Raw genomic sequence first — 21,314 nt, forward strand, 5'->3', positions numbered from 1 at the left:
TTTGCAATTCACATAGTTTTCCTTTTCAAAAAACAAAAACAAAAACCCATCCTTTTTTGCCACCTATAGATGTTCTAGTCCTGCTGACCTTTCCATAAAATATAAAAATCTGCACTTTAATTGCATATAATAAGAATTTCAATTCAAATTATGAAGAGCCAAATATATGAAAGTAGTGCCAAAACATTTTCAAACACTTGTGGACCTAACGATGGATCCCAGCAGTAACAATTGAAGCTCTGAGGACAGGAATCAAAGGATAGACGTCATTTTATTTCCTCAAATACAGATTTAAGATGTTCAATGATATTATATAAAAGTGCAAAAAAATGTTGCCACATAGTTTTTAGTTAACGGTACATTACAGTGTACAACTTCCATAAAAATCGTACCCATTATAGTTTGGTCTTGAGCGCAGCAGGTTTTCAGTCCTTGTTGTTTTCAGTCAGTGTGTTGTATTGGTAACAAGGTAACTAAATTACACTGTAGCAAATAACAGTTCCTAGTAGTGCCATGTATACAATATGAATTAAATCCATGTTAAGGAGTTCAAATAGTCATTTTTATTGTGTGATCAATCAGTGAGATCCCTAAAGACAAGTGCAGTCATTTTTTAGGTAGCATTGCCTGTTCACATGAAAACGGTTTCATTCTTTCATGTCCAAGCCACGTGCAGCATTTCCTCCACAGTCAGTAGCTTTTCTCTGGGTTTCCCATGGGATTCACCTCTTTTCATTTCCACATTGTCAATCTTCTCCCAGTCTGAAAAAGTCACTGGTTTCACTCCTACAGAAGAGAAAAATCACATTTGGCTGTGGCTTAGTGGCAACTTCAGAGAACAGGATTATACAGACGGGTCACTGTGTGCACTGAGATGATGACGACATACCTCACTGCTGCTGTTGCTACTGATTTATGGCTCTCCGTAGCAAATGTTTTGGTGGCATGCAGGATTTATTGCTAGTTTTGTTTTGTAATTTTCTCTTTCAAATCTCTTTGCATCTTTGTTTTTTTTTTGTTTTTTTTTTGCTCTTCGTCATTTTACTTCTTATGTAATCATTTAATGAACTTCACAATAAACACAAACAGTCACTTCAAACAGAATCTCTACAGCCCGACTTTTTGGTGACTGTTCCAGCATTGAGTTCATTTTCCCTTGTTTTTAGTCCAACTGTTTTTGGTCCACGCACATTTACTTTCATGACTCTATACTGGCTCATAGAATAGCAGCACACGTCGAGAGCACAGTTATAGGATGTATTGTGAATGACAAACTAACATTTTTATACCTCTCTTTTCCAGCAGAGCACTAATGCTTTGTGATCCAGGCTTAGCGGCAGACATATCCAACGTTCCCGAGTCCATGTCCTCCAAAATGGATCGTGCAGTGTCAAAGCTATTGTTCATAGTGGTAGCTATGACACCTGTGGGGCCTGTTTTAAGCCAGCCGCTACAGTACAGACCTACAAAGAAAAATCGAATCATTAAATATTATTGAAGTAATAAAATATAATATAATGCTTGTTCTTTAGAGTGTTTACAGGGTACCTGCAGCCTGTTTAACGCGGCCCATGGTGTTTGGAACGATGGCTTTGCGGGAGTCAAAAGGCACTGATGGATCAATGGGCAGGCTCTTGTAGCCGATACTGCTGACGACCAGGCCGCAGGGCACGTCCTCCACTTCTCCTGTGAGCACAGCCTGGGCTCCGTCACCTGAACCCTGCTCACAGAGAGGATATCTGCTTTAAAAGGAGCAGCAGCACAGTGACAGGCACTTTTGGAAAACCAAATCCTGCTAACCTCCAGCTTGTTGATCGCCAGTCGGATGCCAGCTATTCTGCTGTGGCCGGGTTCGGCCAAAACTTCCACGGGGCTCCGGAAGAATCGAAAGCCCCAGGTGCGGGAGGCCTTGCTCCGTCTCTCCTGCTCCTTTTCTCCGGGTACCTCCAGGGCCGTCTTCAGCATCAGCTCTGTCAGACGCTTTCTGGGCCTCGGCAAGTCTGACACAGCAGAGATACTTCAGCTTAAAATCGCCCTGCTTTGCTTTCATTTATAACGTCCAAATTTTTAATCTTCCAATTATTATTTTTGGATAGAATAGGTTGTGAAAACAACATATACAGTGCTGTGCAAAAGTCTTGATCATCCCTTATGTATTTATATTTTGCTTCCATGGAGCCAGGACCTTCTTGTACATTCTAAAGAGCCTTTCTGAAGGTCTTTCAAAGTTTTTCTTTGAACATTGGCTGCCGTTCAACTTATCAATCTACAGCAGATGAACTGAATCCGAAAATCATATCCTTAAGAAACCTGACACGGCACCTGAGAGACGTGACCAATCAATGCTCTGTACTTTGTACCATTTCTTCCCTCTCCTTAGGAAACACTAGTCCCCATCTCCACTCCTATACTTGTTTTCATCTTAAGGGATAAGATGCTTTGTGAATAACTTTTATCTTTCTCCTTACTTAGTCTTTTGATTTTTAAAGGAAATTCCAACAAAACTCCATAATTTTAACAATCTTCTTAGAATTTTGTCACTAGCAGCTACTCTTATACTTGGGAACTTTATGGACACATGCTGTGGTCTCATGACTAGTATATGGCTGTGAATGCATGTGTTTTTTTTGTGTTTTTTTTTTACATACAAGTGTGCATGTGGTCTTTCAGTAAGTGATATGTGAGTGTTGCTGTGCATGCACCTTGTATGTGCACATATGAACACATTAGAAATGGCTTTAAGGAACTGGTCTTTATAAATTTCCTGTAACTGCAAAGTTCTGATGTGCTGCTGCGACCACAGACTTGTCACTCCAGTAATGCAAGCTCAGCAGGCACGATTACAACACAGATAAACATAGCCAGCTTCTTTTACCATCCTTCACTGCTATTTATCACTAAAACGAAACATACGCTCAGGGTTATTTTAGCAATCTGTGACCAGAGTCAAGGTTATCGTTATAAATCTGAGAGTGCCTGCCATCATCAAAGAGGCCAGCAGCATTTCTCTGGCAAGGACGAGGCCAGCTTAAGGGGGGGGGGGGGTTGTTGCACAATTCTGTTTTGCACCCTAACCTGCAGGTTCCCACACAACAACAGAAAATCTTTCAAACTAAAGCCAGCAGCAGCAGTCTGGGCAGGTTGGCAGTTTCCATTCACCTCACAGTATGTATAAGCTATACGTCTCAGCTGGGTATGCTGTTGTTAACCACAGCTTACCTTTCTTCCTTCCTGATGGCGCTTTCAGCAGTCTGAACATGTGTTACATGCACATGTAGATATCTAACATGTTTTCACTGCTCACTTAAAAACACCAGGCATCTTTTCCAGCTGCACCAGAAAAACTAAAAACACTGAAATTTACAGATCTTAAAGGCAGACGAAACTATGTAAACATTTATTGGCTTTAAAAACACAGCAGGTCAGTTAGAGGGGAAAGCATGAAGATAAAGCTGCATGTGGTCTCACCTTTAAGAGCCTCTTTGACTCCATCAAAATCAGCCGCCACCATGTCCGGCCTGGTGTCCGGCAGGTTCACCATTTCTCTGACCTCCTGTAGAAAAGGAGCATATGTTATGGTTCACTGGGCCAAATTAAAGCATCATTAAAAACATGGAGAATCTCTTTTGGTAAAATTCTAGTGAAATTATATTTACTGCAGTACCAACAATGACAGCGAACATATAAGAGGGGTGATGATCAGACAAGTTTGAAACAGTCTGGCAACAACAACCAAACTGTTCATTTTACAGGACGAACCTCTGATTTTTCAGGGTGACACTGAAAGACTGAAGAATAGTTCAAATAATATAAGCAGAAAAGAAAATAATGTGATGTTGGTCTTGTTTTTTTCACTTTAAACTACAAGATAAAGCTACTCCCTGCAGAGGACACATTTTCTACCAACCTCAGCAGTAACATTACAAGGTCACTGACCAAGTGTGCATGAAAGTGCTCTGGCTTTCTCTCATATGTGGGAACTCTTAAAGCGACTATTATATTTTCCATATTTTTATTCTTTACTCTTGGACCCAGCTGTAGTAACTTTTAATAGTTAAATTGTTGAATTTTTTTACCCCAAAATGAAGTGGAATTAAAAAAGCAAGCCAAAGCTAACACGTAAACAGGTCATTTAAGAAAATGCTAAAAACGGCTAAAATTATCAATAAGCATTAGGCAAAGATGCAGATAAAACAGTTGGTTAACACTTGCACAGTGGCTAAAAAGTGCAGTTTGTACCACTCCAATGGATTAAAATAAAGCCTTCTAATAATATTCTGCGTGTCTGTGGTGTTAAGAAACAGGTTTTGGAAGATGCGGCGTGGAGATGAATGGTGACCTGAGGAAGAGGCACTAGAGAACATATTATTCTTTCCTCTTGTTGTCTTTTCTGTCCGACACACACCTTGATTGTGCAAGCGATCTGAATGGGTCCTCTCCTGCCAACTATCAGCACCCTGCGGACCTGGCTCTCTGCCAGAGCCTCCAGTGTTGGTTGTGTGATGTCAGTTTTCTGCAGAAAAAGTTTGACAAGTAAATTACATTTTCAGCTGGAAAACTGAACAGCTTAGAGAGATTTTTTTTCCCCAAGTGATTTGATTTCTATTTATTGTTAGCTCATATTGCTGGTTAACACAGGAAGTTTGACTCACAATTTCTTGGACAAATACCCAACTTTTGTAATTTTGCACCATCACAGGCGTACAGACACATTTTAAAAACAATCAGTCAATATGTGATTGATTTTAATTCACATGTAACTTCTTTACATTTGATGACTGCCTGCAGTTTAGAACCAACAGACATCACCAAATGCTGCGCTTCCTCTCTTGAGATGCACTGCCAGGGCCTTTTTTCTTTTTGTTTTTCTTTTGGATTATGCTTTGGGCTTCACTTGTGAAGTGCCGACCAATTTGCAGAATTTGACTGACTGAGCAGTCAAGTCATCGATAAACCTTAGCGATCCTGTTCCACTGGCAGCCATACATTCCCATTCAATAATGCTCCCTCGGTAGAGTATATAACAAATATTATGGTATGCTTCATATACATCATTTCATTTAAAATCCACTTTATTGGTACACAGAGGCAAAACTACAGGAACTGTGTCTTAGTCCAACAAATGTATGTGAGCTCTTGTATCACCTTTTGATATTTGTATGCCCAATTTCCCCACTTTAGTCTGACAAAGCAGCTCATCACTTATTTATTCCAAACAAAACAAATCAAACTTCACTATTATAACTGACACCATGGTGTCCTACATCTACCAGTCAAGTACAAAAGGTCACTGTCATCTTTGACCTTTAATTTTGTGGTTATCAGTGGTGCTTTTGTATGAAATGACACATCAGAGAAACTTGAAGCTGATGAAAATGACTCCACTAAAGTTGACTTTTCTCAGAGACTGTTAGTTCAGTTAGACATTTTAAAAGACGTTAGCTGTGTTTCTCAGCCCTAAAAGCTTCCTGTGGTTACCTCCTGTACATCCTATGATGTCATGCAGGCTCAGAGATGCTAGCTTAAAAAGCCAAACCATGTGTACTTAAACTGAGCCCGAGCGGGTCAGAAGCTGCTATTAGTCCCAAGGTTTAAAAGGAAACCAACTGTAATTATTAACAAAGTCATGTATTTGTCTCATGGTAAAGAAAATATCTTCACTATTTGAAAACATTCTGACTTCTCAAGGTGCACGACCCTACAATAATACATTTTACATAACCTACCAGCCTTTTTAGGGGCTCTTACTTTCCCCTCATGTTCTTCTTCAGTCACGTTTGCCCATTAATTCTTAGTGTCAGGTGGAGGACTGTGATCAGGAAACTAGAAAGGTCAAACTTTACTTGTCAAAACTAGTGAAACTACTCTGTAGCACTATTTCTTATCTTATCTTCATCTATTGATGATTTTCTGTTCAGTTTAGTTTTGTTTTGCATTCTGAAACAACAACAGATAAAGACACAACATTTCTCCATTTGGCTTCACGCTGATGCAATGAAAAACAAAAATATTTTTGAGGTTTCAGCAACGGTGTTTTTGCTTTTCATGCCTAACAGACAAACAAAACATTTGTGATTATTTAAGCAGATAAAATTCCTCAGCTTAAGCGGTTCTTTCATACATCTCAGAGCACTCAAGACTTGCTGACTGAAACATGTCTGCTCTTACTGTTTTTGTTTCTTTTGTTATAAATTTACTGATAACCAACTCGCCTTTAAAATGTCGATGGGAGATAGCAGAATTCTTGCTACATCCAAGGCCACGTTGCCTTGTCCCAATATGACTGCTGTTTCACAGCTCAGGTCTGGACTCAGCTGAAGAAAGAAATCGAACAGATGAGACAGAGAAGCAGTTTCACCTGACAGTTTTTCTTGTGAAATGATCTAACTTTGTTGAGGCTCTTTTTGATGGATGGAAACATCTTGTGTGTCTATGTGAAACACTTACTTGGAAGTCTTACCTCTCGACAGCTGGGGAGTCCGTTGTACCAGCCCACAAAGTCTTTGGCAGAGTACACACCAGCCAAGTCTTCGCCCGGTACTCCCATGCTCCGGTTTCCCTCTGCACCATAACTCTGTCGCACAATTTACAGAGTTCAACAGAAACAGATGATTATTTTTCACACGTTTAAGGTGAAGGAGCCGCAGTGGGCTTTCACATCCTTACCAGTACGACAGCGTGGTAGGCTTGCTGCAGCTCGGTGATGCTCACATTCTTGCCTACGTTCACATTGCCATAGAAACTGCAGCGTGAATGCTTGGCCGTTTGCGTGAATGTGTTGATGACGTTCTGAGGACAAGAATCGGTAAAATTTAAGTTAGCAAGCTGGACTCTCCATCTGTATTTCAACTCCACCTATTATGGGAGTAATTCTCTATCCAGTGGTTAATGACCTCAGGACAGCAGATGACTAAAGTTTGTTGGGGTAAACTCTGATTTAAGAATATTTACATAAAACTTCACTATATTCCACTTTGTGAAGGTTTCTTGTTCTTGTCTTATAGTTTTATAGCTCCTGTAGTGGTGCTCAAACCCTTATTAGACTTATTTGGGAAAACTAATTCCCTTTAATAAATGAAGTATACATTACTGTGTCCACATTCACACAAGAACTCAGATTTGAGTGCAGTATTGGCCTTTCTTATGTAGCACACAGGATGAGATAGCCTGCTTCAGATTCGCTCTCAGTTCTCTGAACACTCTGGCTGAAGTGAGGGCGCAGCCTCAAAAGAGTTTGGCAGGAGATAAGAGGCATGACGTCCACACTCTCTCCGTGAATTCGACACGCCAGCACCTGCTTTTTACACATCTGTGTAATTAGAGACCCGGCGCGAGCAGACATCTGTGTTCACACATGCAGGTCTAGTTTTTAATGCTGCAGTGCATTTATTTACAGTGTTATTATCTATTTCTGGAGACGATGCCTTAATAACTATGCCAGATACAAAAGCCAGCAAAATTACGTCATGTTAGTTTCAGTTCAAAGTGTTCACCTGCATTTACAAACAAGTACAGAACAGATCACAGAGCCCATTATTTGCATGTTGTAAGAACAAAGAGTTCATAAAGAAGTTCTAACGTCTTCACGATAGAAGGGCTGGAGGAAAAATGGATTTCCTTCACTTCACTGTTTGCTGACAAAGTGCAGGAAACTGACTGATGACTATATAAATAAAACTGAATTGAACTTTAGACTCAGACTGTAATAAGAGCACAGCTCAATGAGTGCAGAGGTTGCCACCTTTCACCTCCCAGCTGCACTGAGATATGGAAGAGAAAACATGGTAGATGGGACTATGTTAATTATCCTCACTGTAATTTTTAAATGCCAGTTATATTTCATAATAAATACACAATAATATACTTTCATTTGGGTGAACAGTCATCGGAAGATTTCAGGAGACAAAAGGCTGATGTTGGCGATGAAATGTTTGCATAATATTAAAAATAATAATGATGGAAGGACCAAACAATCTGTGAGAAGTGATATTGAAAATTCACAAATACCAATAATTCAGTTAACTTTAGACATTTGTGGTTGTTCAGAGGCTACTTAGACAGTAATGATAATCCTGTCTGAATATAGGCGCCTTAATGGAGCTGCTCATATGGATCCTGCTGCTGTATGATGCTGCATATATTTAATAAAGACTTTAAGAAACAGCTTTAAGCAAAAACACAAATTCATCTTTTGATAAGCAAAATTTTAATGCATTAAAGGCAACCTTCAATATATTTGTGCCTTCTCCAGGACTTGAATTTGCTTCATAGATGAATGTGGAACCCAGTTTTAATTATTATTACATTCTTGAGTTGTCCGTGTGACTGCTTTAACAACTACAATAACATTTTTTTGAACTCTCAATAATGCTTATGGAGCCAATGTTGCTTCTGAGAAAAATCTGATGTTAAGATTTGGGATCAGGAACAAAAACAAACAAAACTACCAGAAAGAGCAAGACTGAGCTTGAAATTGTCTCTACAACATCGCCTCTACAGATAACCACATACGTGGAGACAGACACACACACATGCATCGATACACAGCTGTAACTTTCGCCCCGTTTCCCTGATGTGCAATAGTACCAAGTGCAATTTTTCCTACTATGACAGAGCATTTTATTCTGTTTTGTACAGTATGTTATTCTATTTTATCTTCTCCTATTCTGTCGTGTTTTTCTTAAATCTTACTTTTCTTTAATTGTACTTTTTGCTGTGAGCAGAAAATTTCCCACGTGTGGGATTAAAAAAGGTTTATCTTATCTTATTACATTCAAACAAATACTTTTGGCTGCTATCTTGTTCACATGGGTTCGCTCCACATGATTTGGTAGATTTTTATGCTGGGTACCCCTTCCTGACCCAACCCCCAATAGATTTGTGTCTACTGGGATCAAACTGGGGATCTTTTCCAAATGTGTACACCACTACACTATTGGCCCACCGCTCTCTTACCTTTATGATTAGTGGAATTAAAAGCAGGGAACAGCTCAGCAGAAATATCAGACCAGACTAGATCGATTCATGCACTCACTCATGTGCTTTAAAGATGAAATCAACTGCTGCTTCACAAGAAATGGTTGCACGTCACCGAAAATAACCTTGTTGTTGTTTTCGCATGTTTTGCCTCAGTATTGACTGAACAAAGAAGACACACTAGTGATTTAAAAGTCTTGGTGTATTACTTTCAAAGTAGTATTTCTGCTGAGCTAGGCTAACCACATCTCTAACCACGATTATATCAGACATGCAAAGGTGACATTATTGGTTGTGGGAAACAAAGCAGATAGGTCTCATTATTACCAGTATTTATCTGTCATTATATTTGCCAGCATGTTGGGATATGTGTCCTGTTGAGGGTTGCATAATATTGCTTTTGTTGTTCAGTTACATTTTAATGAGTTGGGTGTGATGACATCAAATCAAATCAAATCAAATCACTTTTTATTGTCACATCACATGTGCAGGCACACTGGCACAGCACATGCGAGTGAAATTCTTGTGTGCGAGCCCCACAAGCAACAGAGATGTGCAAACACAACATGGAAATATAGCGAGCTTCAAACACTGCATTCAACCTCAGACATAAACGTGATAACACCCGTTCACTGTGATGTTATTCACACTTCTAATGGAATTTCACTTCACTGACAGACTTATCTAACGTGTCTCTTTCTGTTTGACTGGTCTGCATTAACCACTGACTGGTTTTTAATTTTCCATTAACGGTACCACAGGTCGTTACACAGTCTGGCGAAACTAAACAGACTTTAAGAAACGGGTTTGTCTGAAGAGTTTCTTTTTCCAAAACAAAACTAATCCCTGTGTTAAAAGATTTTCACTGCATCTGGTGTTAGAACTACTGAGGAGAAACTGGACTAATTAAATGAATCTTTTTTGTCCTTTTTGCTTAAAAACAGGTAATATACAGAAAATGGTTTGAGGCAATTATCTGTTCTTTAAAATCTATTAGAGGCAGACACCTTGACTTCAGGATGATCTGGGGCCACTCCGAACCTGACCAGGCCAAAGGGGACAGGCAGACGCTCATAAATGTCCACCTCAACATCTTGGCGAGCCTGAGAGAAAAAACAGAAACAAAATCCAAAATATAATGCGTAAAGCTTAAAGTGAACCGTTAATAAAGGCTTTAGAAAAAACAGAAACAAATATTGTGTGGTTACAAAACTAACTGGAATATCTTTAGTTTTAGTCTTGAAATATTTTCAACACAGCCCAAAAATAAAAATCCTCAAAACCAATAAAACCACTAAAAATTAAATAATCTAAATAATTTTTTTAAACAAACCAAAAAGGATTGCTTGTTCGTGTCATCTCTCTAAAAAGAACACAGCAGCAGGGCTTAGAAAATCAACCACAGGACGTCTGGAATAAGATCCTTTGGAAAGATGAGGTCAAAGTGTAGATGCTTGGCATTAATGCATGGTGTGATGTTTGGTGAAAGCCAAACAACCACAGGGTCTCAGCACAAAGACTTCAAACCAACTGTTAAGTTGGTGGTGGAGGGGTGATGATTTAGGTTTGATTTGCAGCCACCTTGCCATAAATGAGTCACTTATGAACTCCTCTGTATGACAAAGTGTTCTTTAGTCAAATGTGAAGCTGTCTGTCCATCAGCTAAAGCTTGACCAAAATTAGGTCACACAACGGGACAATGATCACACGCGCACCAGAAAACCTTCAATTGAACGGTTGAAAAGGAAAAGAATCAAAGTGTTACAATGGACTGATTAGTCCATTGTAACACTGGACTAATCAGTAACACTGACTGAAAAGTATGTTGGGACCTTACAACAAATATGTATAAACCTTAATGAACTGACGAACTGTTTCACTGCTTCGGTTCCTCCACAATGATGTAAACCACATAAAGTCATACAGAGAATTATTACTTTACATTATTGCTCTTGTGGTTGGTTCTAGACAGCCACTGAGCCATTTATTTGCACACACACTAAACTCTTATTTGAAGCTTGACAAATATGAACATCCACCATTATATTAATATTAATTACTGTCATGTATCGAATGCAGCTTCCTCGTGCCAACAGTTTTACAAACTTTCTGAAGTACAAACACAAAGTAAATAAAAATGACAAAATGTATGAAATTAAAATTTGATTACATTTTTTTTTAATCATCAGAAACTGGTTATTATATAATTTTATATTATATTAGTTAAAGTATGTTGTGCTGAATCAGACAACAATTAATATATGAACTTAAAATCATACAAACACAACATGAAAAACATCAAAGAGCCACAGTGCTGCATGGCCAATGCACATCGTGCTGCTGTGTGTGGGGGGCATAGCTTGCAATGACATAACCTTGGGCTCAAAGACACAGCATACCCTGCAAGTTATTTCCAGTCGTATGTACACTCAACAAAAATATAAACGCAACACCTTTGTTACTGCTCCCATTCCCCATGGGATGGACGTAGAGACCTAAAATTCATTCCAGATACACAATATAACCATCCCTCCCAAACAGTGGTCACAAATCAGTCCAAATGTGTGGTAGTGGGCACATCTGCTATATTGAGATAACCCATCCCACCTCACAGGTGTGCCACATCAGGATGCTGATCTGACATCATGAGTAGTGCACAGGTGTACCTCAGACTGCCCACAACAAAAGGCCACCCTGGAATGTGCAGTTTTGTCTCACAGCAAAATGCCACAGATGCCACATCAATGAGGGAGCGTGCAATTGGCATGCTGACAGCAGGAATGTCAACCAGATCTGTCGCCCGTGCATTGAATGTTCATTTCTCAACCATAAGCCGTCTCCACGGGCGTTTCAGAGAATATGGCAGCACATCCAACCGGCCTCACAACCGCAGACCTCGTGTAACCACACCAGCCCAGGACCTCCACATCCAGCAGGTTCACCTCCAAGATCGTCTGAGACCAGCCACCCAGACAGCTGCTGGAACAATTGGTTTGCACAACCAAACAATTTCTGCACAAACTGTCAGAAACCGTCTCAGGGACGCTCAACTGCATGCCCGTCGTCCTCATCGGGGTCTTGACCTGACTCCAGCTCGTCGCCGTAACAGACTTGAGTGGGCAAATGCTCACATTCGATGGCGTCTGGCACGTTGGAGAGGTGTGCGCTTCACGGATGAATCATGGTTCACATTGTTCAGGGCAGATGGCAGCTGAGAATGTCCCAGTTCTTGCATGGCCAGCATACTCACCGGACATGTCACCCATTGAGCATGTTCGGGATGTGCTTGACCGGCGTATACGACAGCGTGTACCAGTTCCCACGAATATCCAACAACCTCGCACAGCCATTGAAGTGGAGTGGACCAACATTCCACAGGCCACAATTGACAATCTGATAGACTCCATGCGACGATGTGTTGCACTGCATGAGGCAAATGGTGGTCACACCAGATACTGACCGGTTCTGGGTCCCCAGACCCCCAATAGCGCAAAAAACTGCACATTCCAGGGTGGCCTTTTGTTGTGGGCAGTCTGAGGTACACCTGTGCACTACTCATGATGTCAGATCAGCATCCTGATGTGGCACACCTGTGAGGTGGGATGGATTATCTCAACATAGCAGATGTGCCCACTACTACACATTTGGACTGATTTGTGACCACTGTTTGGGAGGGATGGTTATATTGTGTATCTGGAATGAATTTTAGGTCTCTACGTCCATCCCATGGGGAATGGGAGCAGTAACAAAGGTGTTGCGTTTATATTTTTGTTGAGTGTATGAGCATGTACTCAGTAGGCAGCTCAAAGGCTATATTTTGGTTAGTGTGTGATAGCGTAGTGGTTTTGTGTACTAAGCAGGGAGGGGCACGCTCATTTGTTTGACTTCACATTAAAGGATGCTGGCCGGATTTGGAGAAACTAATGACACACACACAAATTGAAAAATTAACATGTAATTAACACACAACTATTGGGCAATAAATTAGTAGTCATTAGCAAATTCATTTAGAATTGGACTGCAGCTATTGATTATTTTAGTAATTGAGAATTCTACTTATTATTCCATCAGCTGTAAAATTGTATAAGAAATTCTTCTGTCTTATTGTTGATATTCCAAGTTAATTCAAAATGTTCAAAATGCTTTCTTGCATCGATAGGAGAAAAAAAAAAGATTTCTGACTCTATTGCATCACACGGATGAGGTAGATTTGGTGTTTGTTCATGTGCATGTGTTTTTTAACAAGTGTATGAATGTGTGTGTGTGTGTGTCTTTGAGTGTGCTAGTGAGTGAGTAAATATGCATGTCTGTAATCTTTTTAAAGAGTATGCGGTGTCTGCACTGAAGAAAAGAGATGATATCAATATTCTCAGAACTGATGCAATGTTTCCTGGAGCAGAAAACAAATGCTATGATGGTGCATGTTTTAATAAGTCACTGTCCAGTCTAACAGCACCAATTACCATTAAATTAACAGAATTTATTTAATTTAATCTAAACTTTTTAAGCCTTGAAAGAAATATGGTCTAATACACCTTACCAACCCCCCCCCCCCCCTTTAGACTCACCCCTGCTTGCTGTAGGTATCACTGTGACAGAAAGTAGGAAGGCTGCTGTCAGTCTTCAGCAAGCTGTGTAATTTAAACACTGTGGCATACTAAATTAAGAGTTCACCTACAGTTACCTGGTAACTGTAGGTTAAGAACAACTGCTTCTTAAGAACATAGCTTTCCTTTCCTTTTTTGTAAATGTGTTTCCCCCCCCCCCCCCCCCAGTAAATATGTTTTTCCTTTTTCCCCCACTTTGCCCAGTTTTTTTTAAGGACATCCTGCACACACTGACATCCCTGCTGCCCCATCCCTTGGGTTAGCTGCCTTTTTAAGTGGTTTCTTAAACAAAAGCACTTTTTGAAAATGTTCAGGTATAATAAGTGGGCCAAAAATGAGAGTTTAAAGAAAACTCTTTAAAAAGCCTGCTGAACTAAGACACCGCTTTAAAAATGACAAGAAGGGCCAGCTCATTGGAAGAACATTAAAAAGAAATCAAGGGTGGCTCAAGACTTTGGCACAGTACTACATATTCAGATATTTATCAGTATTGCCTACTATTACTCCTGTGTCTGTCATAACAAGCAGTCCATACCTTGATTAGATGCTGTGCTGTGTAGAAACCTGCTGGACCGCTTCCGACAATACACACCTTTGGGCTGCATGAGGACAATGAAGCCTTTCCACAGCCGCCTGCAAAAACACGTGACAAGTTCACGTCTAACTCATTGGAGTTGCAGCAAAACAGCAAGGCCTTAGTTTGAATTAAATCCTCTTAGTGAGCTAAAGGGTCTCAGTAAGCTAAGGCAGTGTAGTGTACAGCTACAGCCTACAGTGTTTTAATGAAAGGCTAGCAGAGTAAGGCATGCAGTTATACAGTATTTTGTTTTACTGATGCTCAGAGTTGCTTGATATATTAAGTACTGCTGAGTTAAATCAGCCTGTTAAAGTTTCTTCAAGCAGGTGTGTGGATCAGCCGATAAGAACGTTAAGTTGGCTAAATTTTGTTCTGGGTCTGGCACGCGTCCACACTGAATATCAAGTGTATTACGAGTAAACATTTCCTGATTACCGCACCTTTGTGAAGTCGCGCTATCCATCCACCTCTTCCTGAGGTCCACAGCTTCAGCTCGGAAAACAGCAGTTTATGAGCGCCCATAGCTTCCTGACTTAGACGAGCTGCCTCGTTTTAAAGCATGAAACGCTTAAACCCTCTCCGTTGCTTTCCTTGACCGTGGTGACCAGCTCTGCATAGCTGCCTCTCCTCTGAGCTTTGGACACTGAGCAGCGCTGAGTTCAGAAGCCAAGGTGGAAAACGCTTATCTTTACTCTTCCTTATATTTATTTATTTTTAAAGCTTCGTGTCCTCAAATGGCTAGCTAATGCTAATATCGATTAATTATTTTACACATATGCACTTTATCACGTAAAACATCATTACCATAACAAACTGTTTTCAAGGCTGTACCTTGCGTTACGGCCATAACAGTCCGTGGGAAACCGGCATTGACAATTAAAGTTCCACAATGACGGCGTACATGGTTAAGTATACATTTATTAGCGCCTTCCATTGACTTTTACACGTGACTGTCAGACTTACTTCAAGCTATGATATTGTGAAATGATGGTATTTATCTCAACCTTGTCTTAACAAAAATTATGAGTTATTTGTAAAGGATCGGAAAGGAACTATTTTACCCATAAAACTATATTGAAACAGTGATTGGTGAAACAGGATACTTAGTGACCGCGAAGTTAAAGAAACCAGGCGAACAAAGCATTACACATACACAACACAAACAACAAAAAATATAAAAAAACTATAATAATACCTTACTACGCGAATGAAAAGGACTAAATTCAATAAATTTGGGAGTTATTTGCTGTGGAATCTTGGATTTGGAGTGGGTTATGGGATGATTAGTTCCTTCAGCGTTAAAAGTAATTATAAGCACAATCTTGTACGTTTCCTTTTTACTTTTGTATGTATGTATTTATTTAAAATTTATTTTTTTAAATCCAAATAAAGTATTTTTAGTCATGATTTACCTTATAGCTGGCAGCTGGTTGTTCAAGGCTTTAAACTGTTTTTTTCAATGGAGAAACGGAATCGCTTTATTGAAGCTTTTTTATGCTAGTAGGTACCAGTGCAATGTAACTTAGAACATTCACTCAAATACTTTGCTAAAATATGTGTTTTTCATGTAGGTATATGTGTCATCCTACTTTCGGCTTCTACTCCACTGTTTTGGTAACTACTGTGCTTTGCACCCCATCTCCTTTCTACCATTTAGTTTTTATTTTGCGGATAAATAGCAATACTATAGGTCAAACTAGCCGACATTATTTAATTAACTGAAAATAGCCATTCTGCATAATGATTAAGTTAAGTTTAGGTGTTTAAATGTACTCTTATTGTCACGAGTCAGGGTCATTTTGACCCAGCATTTTGAGTTTCTGGTGTCCTGGTGTTATTCTGTATTATGGTCTATGTTCTGATTTACTAGTTGAGCTGTTTTGATTCGTTTATCCTATGCTTCAGTTTAATTCTTGTTAAGAGTTTAGTTCTTAGGTTTTGGTTTCCATACTCCTTCTGTTCAGTGTCTAGTCTGTGTCTCTGTGCCTGCTCTGGTCCCACGTGTCCTGTCTAGTCATCCCTGTCCATGTGTTCCCTCTGTACCGTGTCAGTATTATCATAATGTGAAGCTCATATCTCTGAGTCTGTAAGTTCAGTTGGTGTGTTTCCTGTTTTATGTTGAAGGTCCTTGTCTTATGTCAGTGTATTCTGTTTTGCTTCCCTTGTCTCATCCTGCCCAATTAGTCCCAGCTGTTTCCCTTTCCTGATTACTTTCCTGATTACTCTGTTTCCTGATTACTCTGCCATGTATTTTACTTTATTCACTTTAAAGACAAGAAACATTTTCTAATCATATTTTAGGTGGCAGCAGTGCCACCTCTGCAGTTTCCCTGAACATAGTGGACTATTTGGATTGGGATTATCTCATGACTAATTCACATGTATTCACATATTTGTTGCAGGCATAGCTGTTTCCTAGTCACAGTTGAAAGTCAGTGGCTTCCATTGTAAAACTCTGCCAAATCAAATATGCAGAAGCACCTGCTGCTGTGGCAATCCATATGACAAGGGAGCAGCTGAAAGCATCTCTTTTTTCTCTACTAGTAAGTCATTTGTGTTAATAGAGCTAAATGACCCAGTGGTACATCTACTAGGCTAATTAGTTAGAATCATTTTCAACAGTAAATCAATATGCATGCATGGTATGGGACTGTGAAACTGATCCTTCTGCGTTATATCAGTACTTCCACTATTTGACTAATACTATTCACTATTTCACTTCTAGAATATTTTGATGCTTTGATACTTTTGTACTTTTACTAGTACTTTGAATTGAGCCCCATTGAGTTGTTCTTATCATTTAAAAAACAAATACAACAAAACAAAGATTTTTCAAAGGAATGGCAAAATGTTAAAAATATCTTTGATTTATTGTACACATCAAATCAGGTAGAAAACTATGGTTCAAAACATTTAGAGCATTCACAAAGAAAAAAGAACAAAACAACACAAAGCTGTTGAAAACTCAACAGGTAAAGCCAGCGTGTGCTAAATCAAAGGAAAAAGTGCTTGGTCTGCAGTTTTTTTTCACCCACACTCTTCACACATTGCACCTGAACACTAAGCATAAACCAGGATGTGGTAGCTCAATCACTTTACTGCAGATAAAACACAAATTTCTGTAAAAGGAAGAGAGATGCACTACAGCAAAAGGTTAAAGATTACGAGTTCAGCCATCTGAAGCCGTCTGTGCAATTAACTGTGCATCACCGCGTGTTGAATTATTAGCACTGCACCGTCTCTGAGCATTACAGGAGACCCCTGAAGTCTGTGTTGACATCCGTGCTTAGAGATGTAACTAAGTAAGCATTGTGATGGTGGCAAGAGCAGGTCTGCCGAGGCCTCTGGGATCTTGGTGGTAATTCAGGCACGGCAGGTCTGAATTTCTTTTTATACTGGAGGAAGACAAAGGAAACGTTTTCACTCGAACACAGTCACATCCTCTTTGCTTGACTTTTAACAACAAGTCTATCTACTTCACACTTACTCGTTTGCACCTCATAATCAGCACTCCAATGATGAGGGACAGTATGACAGTAAATCCTATGACGACAGAGCAAATCAAGGTCAGATCCAGTATGGAGTTTGTGCATTGTTCCTCTGGGCCACCCTCTGTGTGTGAGAGAGAAAAAAGCACGTTATAGACAATTAAATTGAAAGTTACACCACTTTTAATGGAAGTGGATTGCATATACTGAAATGCACAATTCTCTTCACCTCTGACGATAATGACTGTGCCGTTGCTGGTCATGAGCAGCTTGTTGAATTTCTCGTCCGTGTAAATCCACTCGCAGTAATACAAGTTTGTGTCCTCGAGCTCCAGCAAAGACAACTGGAAAGTGAACCCACGAAGTTCCTGTGTGATCTCCTTGGCTGGACTTATGATTATTCGGCCTTTGAATTTGTTAGATGTGGTATTCTTGGTGACTGAAAATCCATTCAAGTCCAGGTACACAACATCTTGTTCCTTGTGGAAACGCCTATGCATGTACAGCCCCATTGGATTTTCCAAGGATGTGGTGCACACGATTTCAGCAGATGAATTGACTCTCATGAAAGTGATGGCTGAAGGATTTTGGAAAGCTGTCAGGGAGAGATGGATCGTTTAAAAGAATCACTTATGCAGAATTTTTGTTTTGTTTTAACACCTTATACATCAGCTCCACCACAGGGCACTGGCAAATAAACTTTAATTGCAATAAAGCAGAAAAGGCACAATTTGATCCAATTCGTCATTTGCTCAGTTCAGTACAGTTGTTGGGGCTGCAGAAGGTAACCACAAAACCAAACTACACCCAGTAACTGTATATAAAGTGGCCTAACCTAGATTTAGCTGCAGCAACATATTCCAGTCATGTCACTTGCAGTGGGCTTTTTTTGTAGACAACTAACTTCTACGTACATATTTTTGGTGCATCACTACATTTACTGTAAAGAGTGATTTAAAAAGACCTTTTTAAATGATGGGTTTTTTGAGACACTGCTAAGAGGCCCAAAACAGGATGAAGCTGCAAACAAACAGGAAAAGATGACTCAGACTCATCTTCAATGACATCTACAGTTATGTAAAAAACAGGGTTTTCTTCCCAGGAGCAGAAAACCCAATAAATTCACCCTGGGGTCAGACCATGCAGGGCTCAGAGAAATAGGCAAAAAACGTAAGAGCTTAGGTTTAGACTTCTGGAACTATGAACTTTGGACAGAGTTAAAGCAATGTGGGGACCCTTGGTCATGATGCACGACACTGAGAAAACCAAACACAGCATATCAGCGCGAACACCTCACAGTAAACAGTGAAGCATAGTGGAGGAGGGGTAGTGATTTGGTCTTGTTTTGCAGCCACAGGACCTGGGCACTCTGCAGTTAATGAGCACATAATGATCTTGTTTTGTGTACTAAAACAAGACTCAAATGTGAGGCAACCTGTCTAAGAGCAAAGCATGGCTGAAATTGTGTCACGATCCGAAGCACAGCAGCAAATCTACAACAGAATGGCCGAGAAGCAAAAGAATCCAGGCGTTCAATAACTCAGCTTAATCATGTTGCAGCCAGATCTTAAGACAGCTGTGTATGACCAAATGACTGCAAACCTCAGTGAACTGAAGCAGTGCTGTAAAGAAGAGTGGCCCAAAATTTCTCCAAAAGAACATAAGAGACTGATAAAATCACACAGACAAAGCATAACTGCGAGCTAGTGCTGCCTAAGTGCTTCTGCAAGCTCCTAAATCATAGGGTGCACTTAGTTTTTCACAGGACTGCAGAGAGACCTGTGAAAAACATTTTTTCCCACATAAATTTATAATTTTTGTGGATTCAAAAATTCCAAAACACACTCACCTTTCCTGATGTCTAATATTACCTCCGCAGGCATGCAGAGCAGTCCCAGCACACAGCTCCACCAGTAGGCTTTCATCATGCAGTCAGGCTCGCGCATATGCTCTCTGACTGACAGACAGATTGACTACAACATGAACAAGTGTGACAAAGAGAAATGAGGCGTAAAGAGGAAATGAGACACTGACTCTTGGTATTTTATCAGCTGTACGTGGGTGTGTGCATATGTGTTACATAACATCAAAGATGTGGAAGAGTTTGTTACTGACATAAATTTATTTGAAAAGATGTTCCATTGTACGAAAACTGTCTGATTTACAGTTAATCTGTACAAGCGGCACATACAGGATATTAATCACTTTTCACAGTTCTCAGTTTCACGGTACATTTTCTTATGATTCCTATTTCCATTATGGTTTTCACTTTCAAATGACACATATACACAGAAAGAAATGGTAAAAAAAAGATGAAACAGAGGAAGAGTTGTCTCAGAGGAATTACATTGTTTCCATAATAACATGTTTACAATGCTTCATTCAGTCTACTGTATAAATATGGACTGTATTGATAAGAATTTATGTTTCCACCATGACATCCCCTTTCATCATCCATCACAGTCTAAAGCAAGTGCTGGATGACTTTTACTGTGAGCTGTGATCAGAATTATGTGAAGAAGTCCAGGTGGACAGACATCAATGGATTTACAAAGTAAGTAGGTTATCCAACTTCTCGTCACTTCACATAATGAGAACATGGATGAGAAGTCAACTCTGTGGACATTAATTAGACTCCGTTTTACAACACATACAGGTACAGTCCTATTTTTTCTTAAATGTTTATTCATCAGGCAAGAAATTCACATTCCCAAGTTTGACCCATAGTCTTTCCCTTTTACTCAGGAGACTAAAGTCACGTGGAATGCTTTATTATTCACATCCTATTATTGTATGCATATTAGACTGCATCAAAGAATTCTAAAAATTATTCTCTATGTACAGAGTCAGCTGTGGTAACTGATGAGCCGAATCTTTCACAAACAGCAAACATATGCATTTATGTTCTGCTACAGACTGGTGCAGTCTATGTCACCGTCCTCTCACTTACTCTGTACCTGTAAGTTCTATACAGGAAATACAAAATTACTACAGCAACAGCAGAGGCAAAAACACAACGTACAATGGTTGTCACGCGTGTTGACTCCTCGGGCCTAATGATGTGACCTAGTGTTGGAGCTGGTCCACCTGACAAAGTACAACACAGTTATTCTAACAGATGCACTGAATACAATTTATGTATGTCTGAACAAAACATACACTCATTCAAACACATAAATTTTAAGATGCTGATAGATACTCACTCTGTAAGTGGACGCAACAGTTTAACACGATTTCAGCTATGACATTTTCCTCTCTTTGGATATTTAAGATGGTCACTGACAAGCTATTCGGGGGATCCCATTTACAGCCGTATTGTGACAAGCCACAGAGTTTGGTATGATTTTGGTTTATCCAGGAATAATTTAGAGCTCTACAGTCTGAGCCCCCTTTTGAATTTATGTAACAATTTAGAGTCACGTTTTTTCCAAATGTAACATAGTCAGGGTTACTGCAATTAAGTGACACCACTGAAAGAGAAAAAATATTAAAATATTGTTTAATATATTATTACATTTATTCTTCCTTATGTATTTAGAGTTGTCATGCTTTTTGGTACATACTTTTGTACTGATGAGACACTGTTTTGTAGAGCACAGAACAGACTTAACCATTTCCACACACAGGACATTCTGGAAGCTTCACTTCACTTGAAATTACTGGAAA

General features: G+C 39.6%; 2 protein-coding genes across 2 annotated transcripts; both read right to left on the bottom strand.

The window, feature by feature from the left end:
* Window positions 1-252: 252 nt before the first annotated feature.
* fdxr (ferredoxin reductase) lies at window positions 253-15,040 on the bottom strand. The gene is made up of 12 exons (XM_086302804.1): window positions 14,601-15,040; window positions 14,119-14,216; window positions 9,984-10,079; window positions 6,667-6,789; window positions 6,461-6,574; window positions 6,213-6,314; window positions 4,406-4,513; window positions 3,469-3,553; window positions 1,801-2,000; window positions 1,549-1,720; window positions 1,290-1,463; window positions 253-786 (listed from the first exon to the last, which is right to left on the bottom strand). The coding sequence occupies exons 1-12, from the start codon at window positions 14,680-14,682 to the stop codon at window positions 656-658; spliced, it is 1,485 nt and encodes a 494-aa protein (XP_086158930.1). The 5' UTR covers window positions 14,683-15,040; the 3' UTR covers window positions 253-655.
* A 1,996-nt stretch (window positions 15,041-17,036) lies between these two features.
* On the bottom strand, window positions 17,037-19,651 carry LOC147322845 (uncharacterized). Its single transcript, XM_086304712.1, has 4 exons — window positions 19,498-19,651; window positions 17,878-18,243; window positions 17,648-17,772; window positions 17,037-17,555 (listed from the first exon to the last, which is right to left on the bottom strand). Exons 1-4 carry the CDS (start codon window positions 19,592-19,594, stop codon window positions 17,409-17,411), a joined length of 735 nt encoding a protein of 244 aa, XP_086160838.1. The 5' UTR covers window positions 19,595-19,651; the 3' UTR covers window positions 17,037-17,408.
* Window positions 19,652-21,314: the final 1,663 nt, after the last annotated feature.

This window comes from Aulonocara sp. 'chitande type north' Nkhata Bay, linkage group LG8, assembly GCF_057382095.1.
Source record: "Aulonocara sp. 'chitande type north' Nkhata Bay isolate Kocher_YH1m ecotype deep benthic linkage group LG8, A_spYH_male_GT1.1, whole genome shotgun sequence".
In the NCBI taxonomy this organism is placed as follows: domain Eukaryota; kingdom Metazoa; phylum Chordata; class Actinopteri; order Cichliformes; family Cichlidae; genus Aulonocara; species Aulonocara sp. 'chitande type north' Nkhata Bay.

Coding starts and splice junctions, on each gene's coding strand:
- fdxr (XM_086302804.1), bottom strand. CDS start 14,682: ATGGGCGCTCATAAACTGCTGTTTTCCGAGCTGAAGCTGTGGACCTCA. Junction 14,217..14,600: donor GATAGCGCGACTTCACAAAG/GTGCGGTAATCA, acceptor GTGTTTTTGCAG/GCGGCTGTGGAAAGGCTTCA. Junction 3,554..4,405: donor AGATCGCTTGCACAATCAAG/GTGTGTGTCGGA, acceptor CCTTTTCTACAG/GAGGTCAGAGAAATGGTGAA.
- LOC147322845 (XM_086304712.1), bottom strand. CDS start 19,594: ATGCGCGAGCCTGACTGCATGATGAAAGCCTACTGGTGGAGCTGTGTG. Junction 18,244..19,497: donor AATATTAGACATCAGGAAAG/GTGAGTGTGTTT, acceptor TCTCCCTGACAG/CTTTCCAAAATCCTTCAGCC. Junction 17,773..17,877: donor CACAGTCATTATCGTCAGAG/GTGAAGAGAATT, acceptor TCTCACACACAG/AGGGTGGCCCAGAGGAACAA.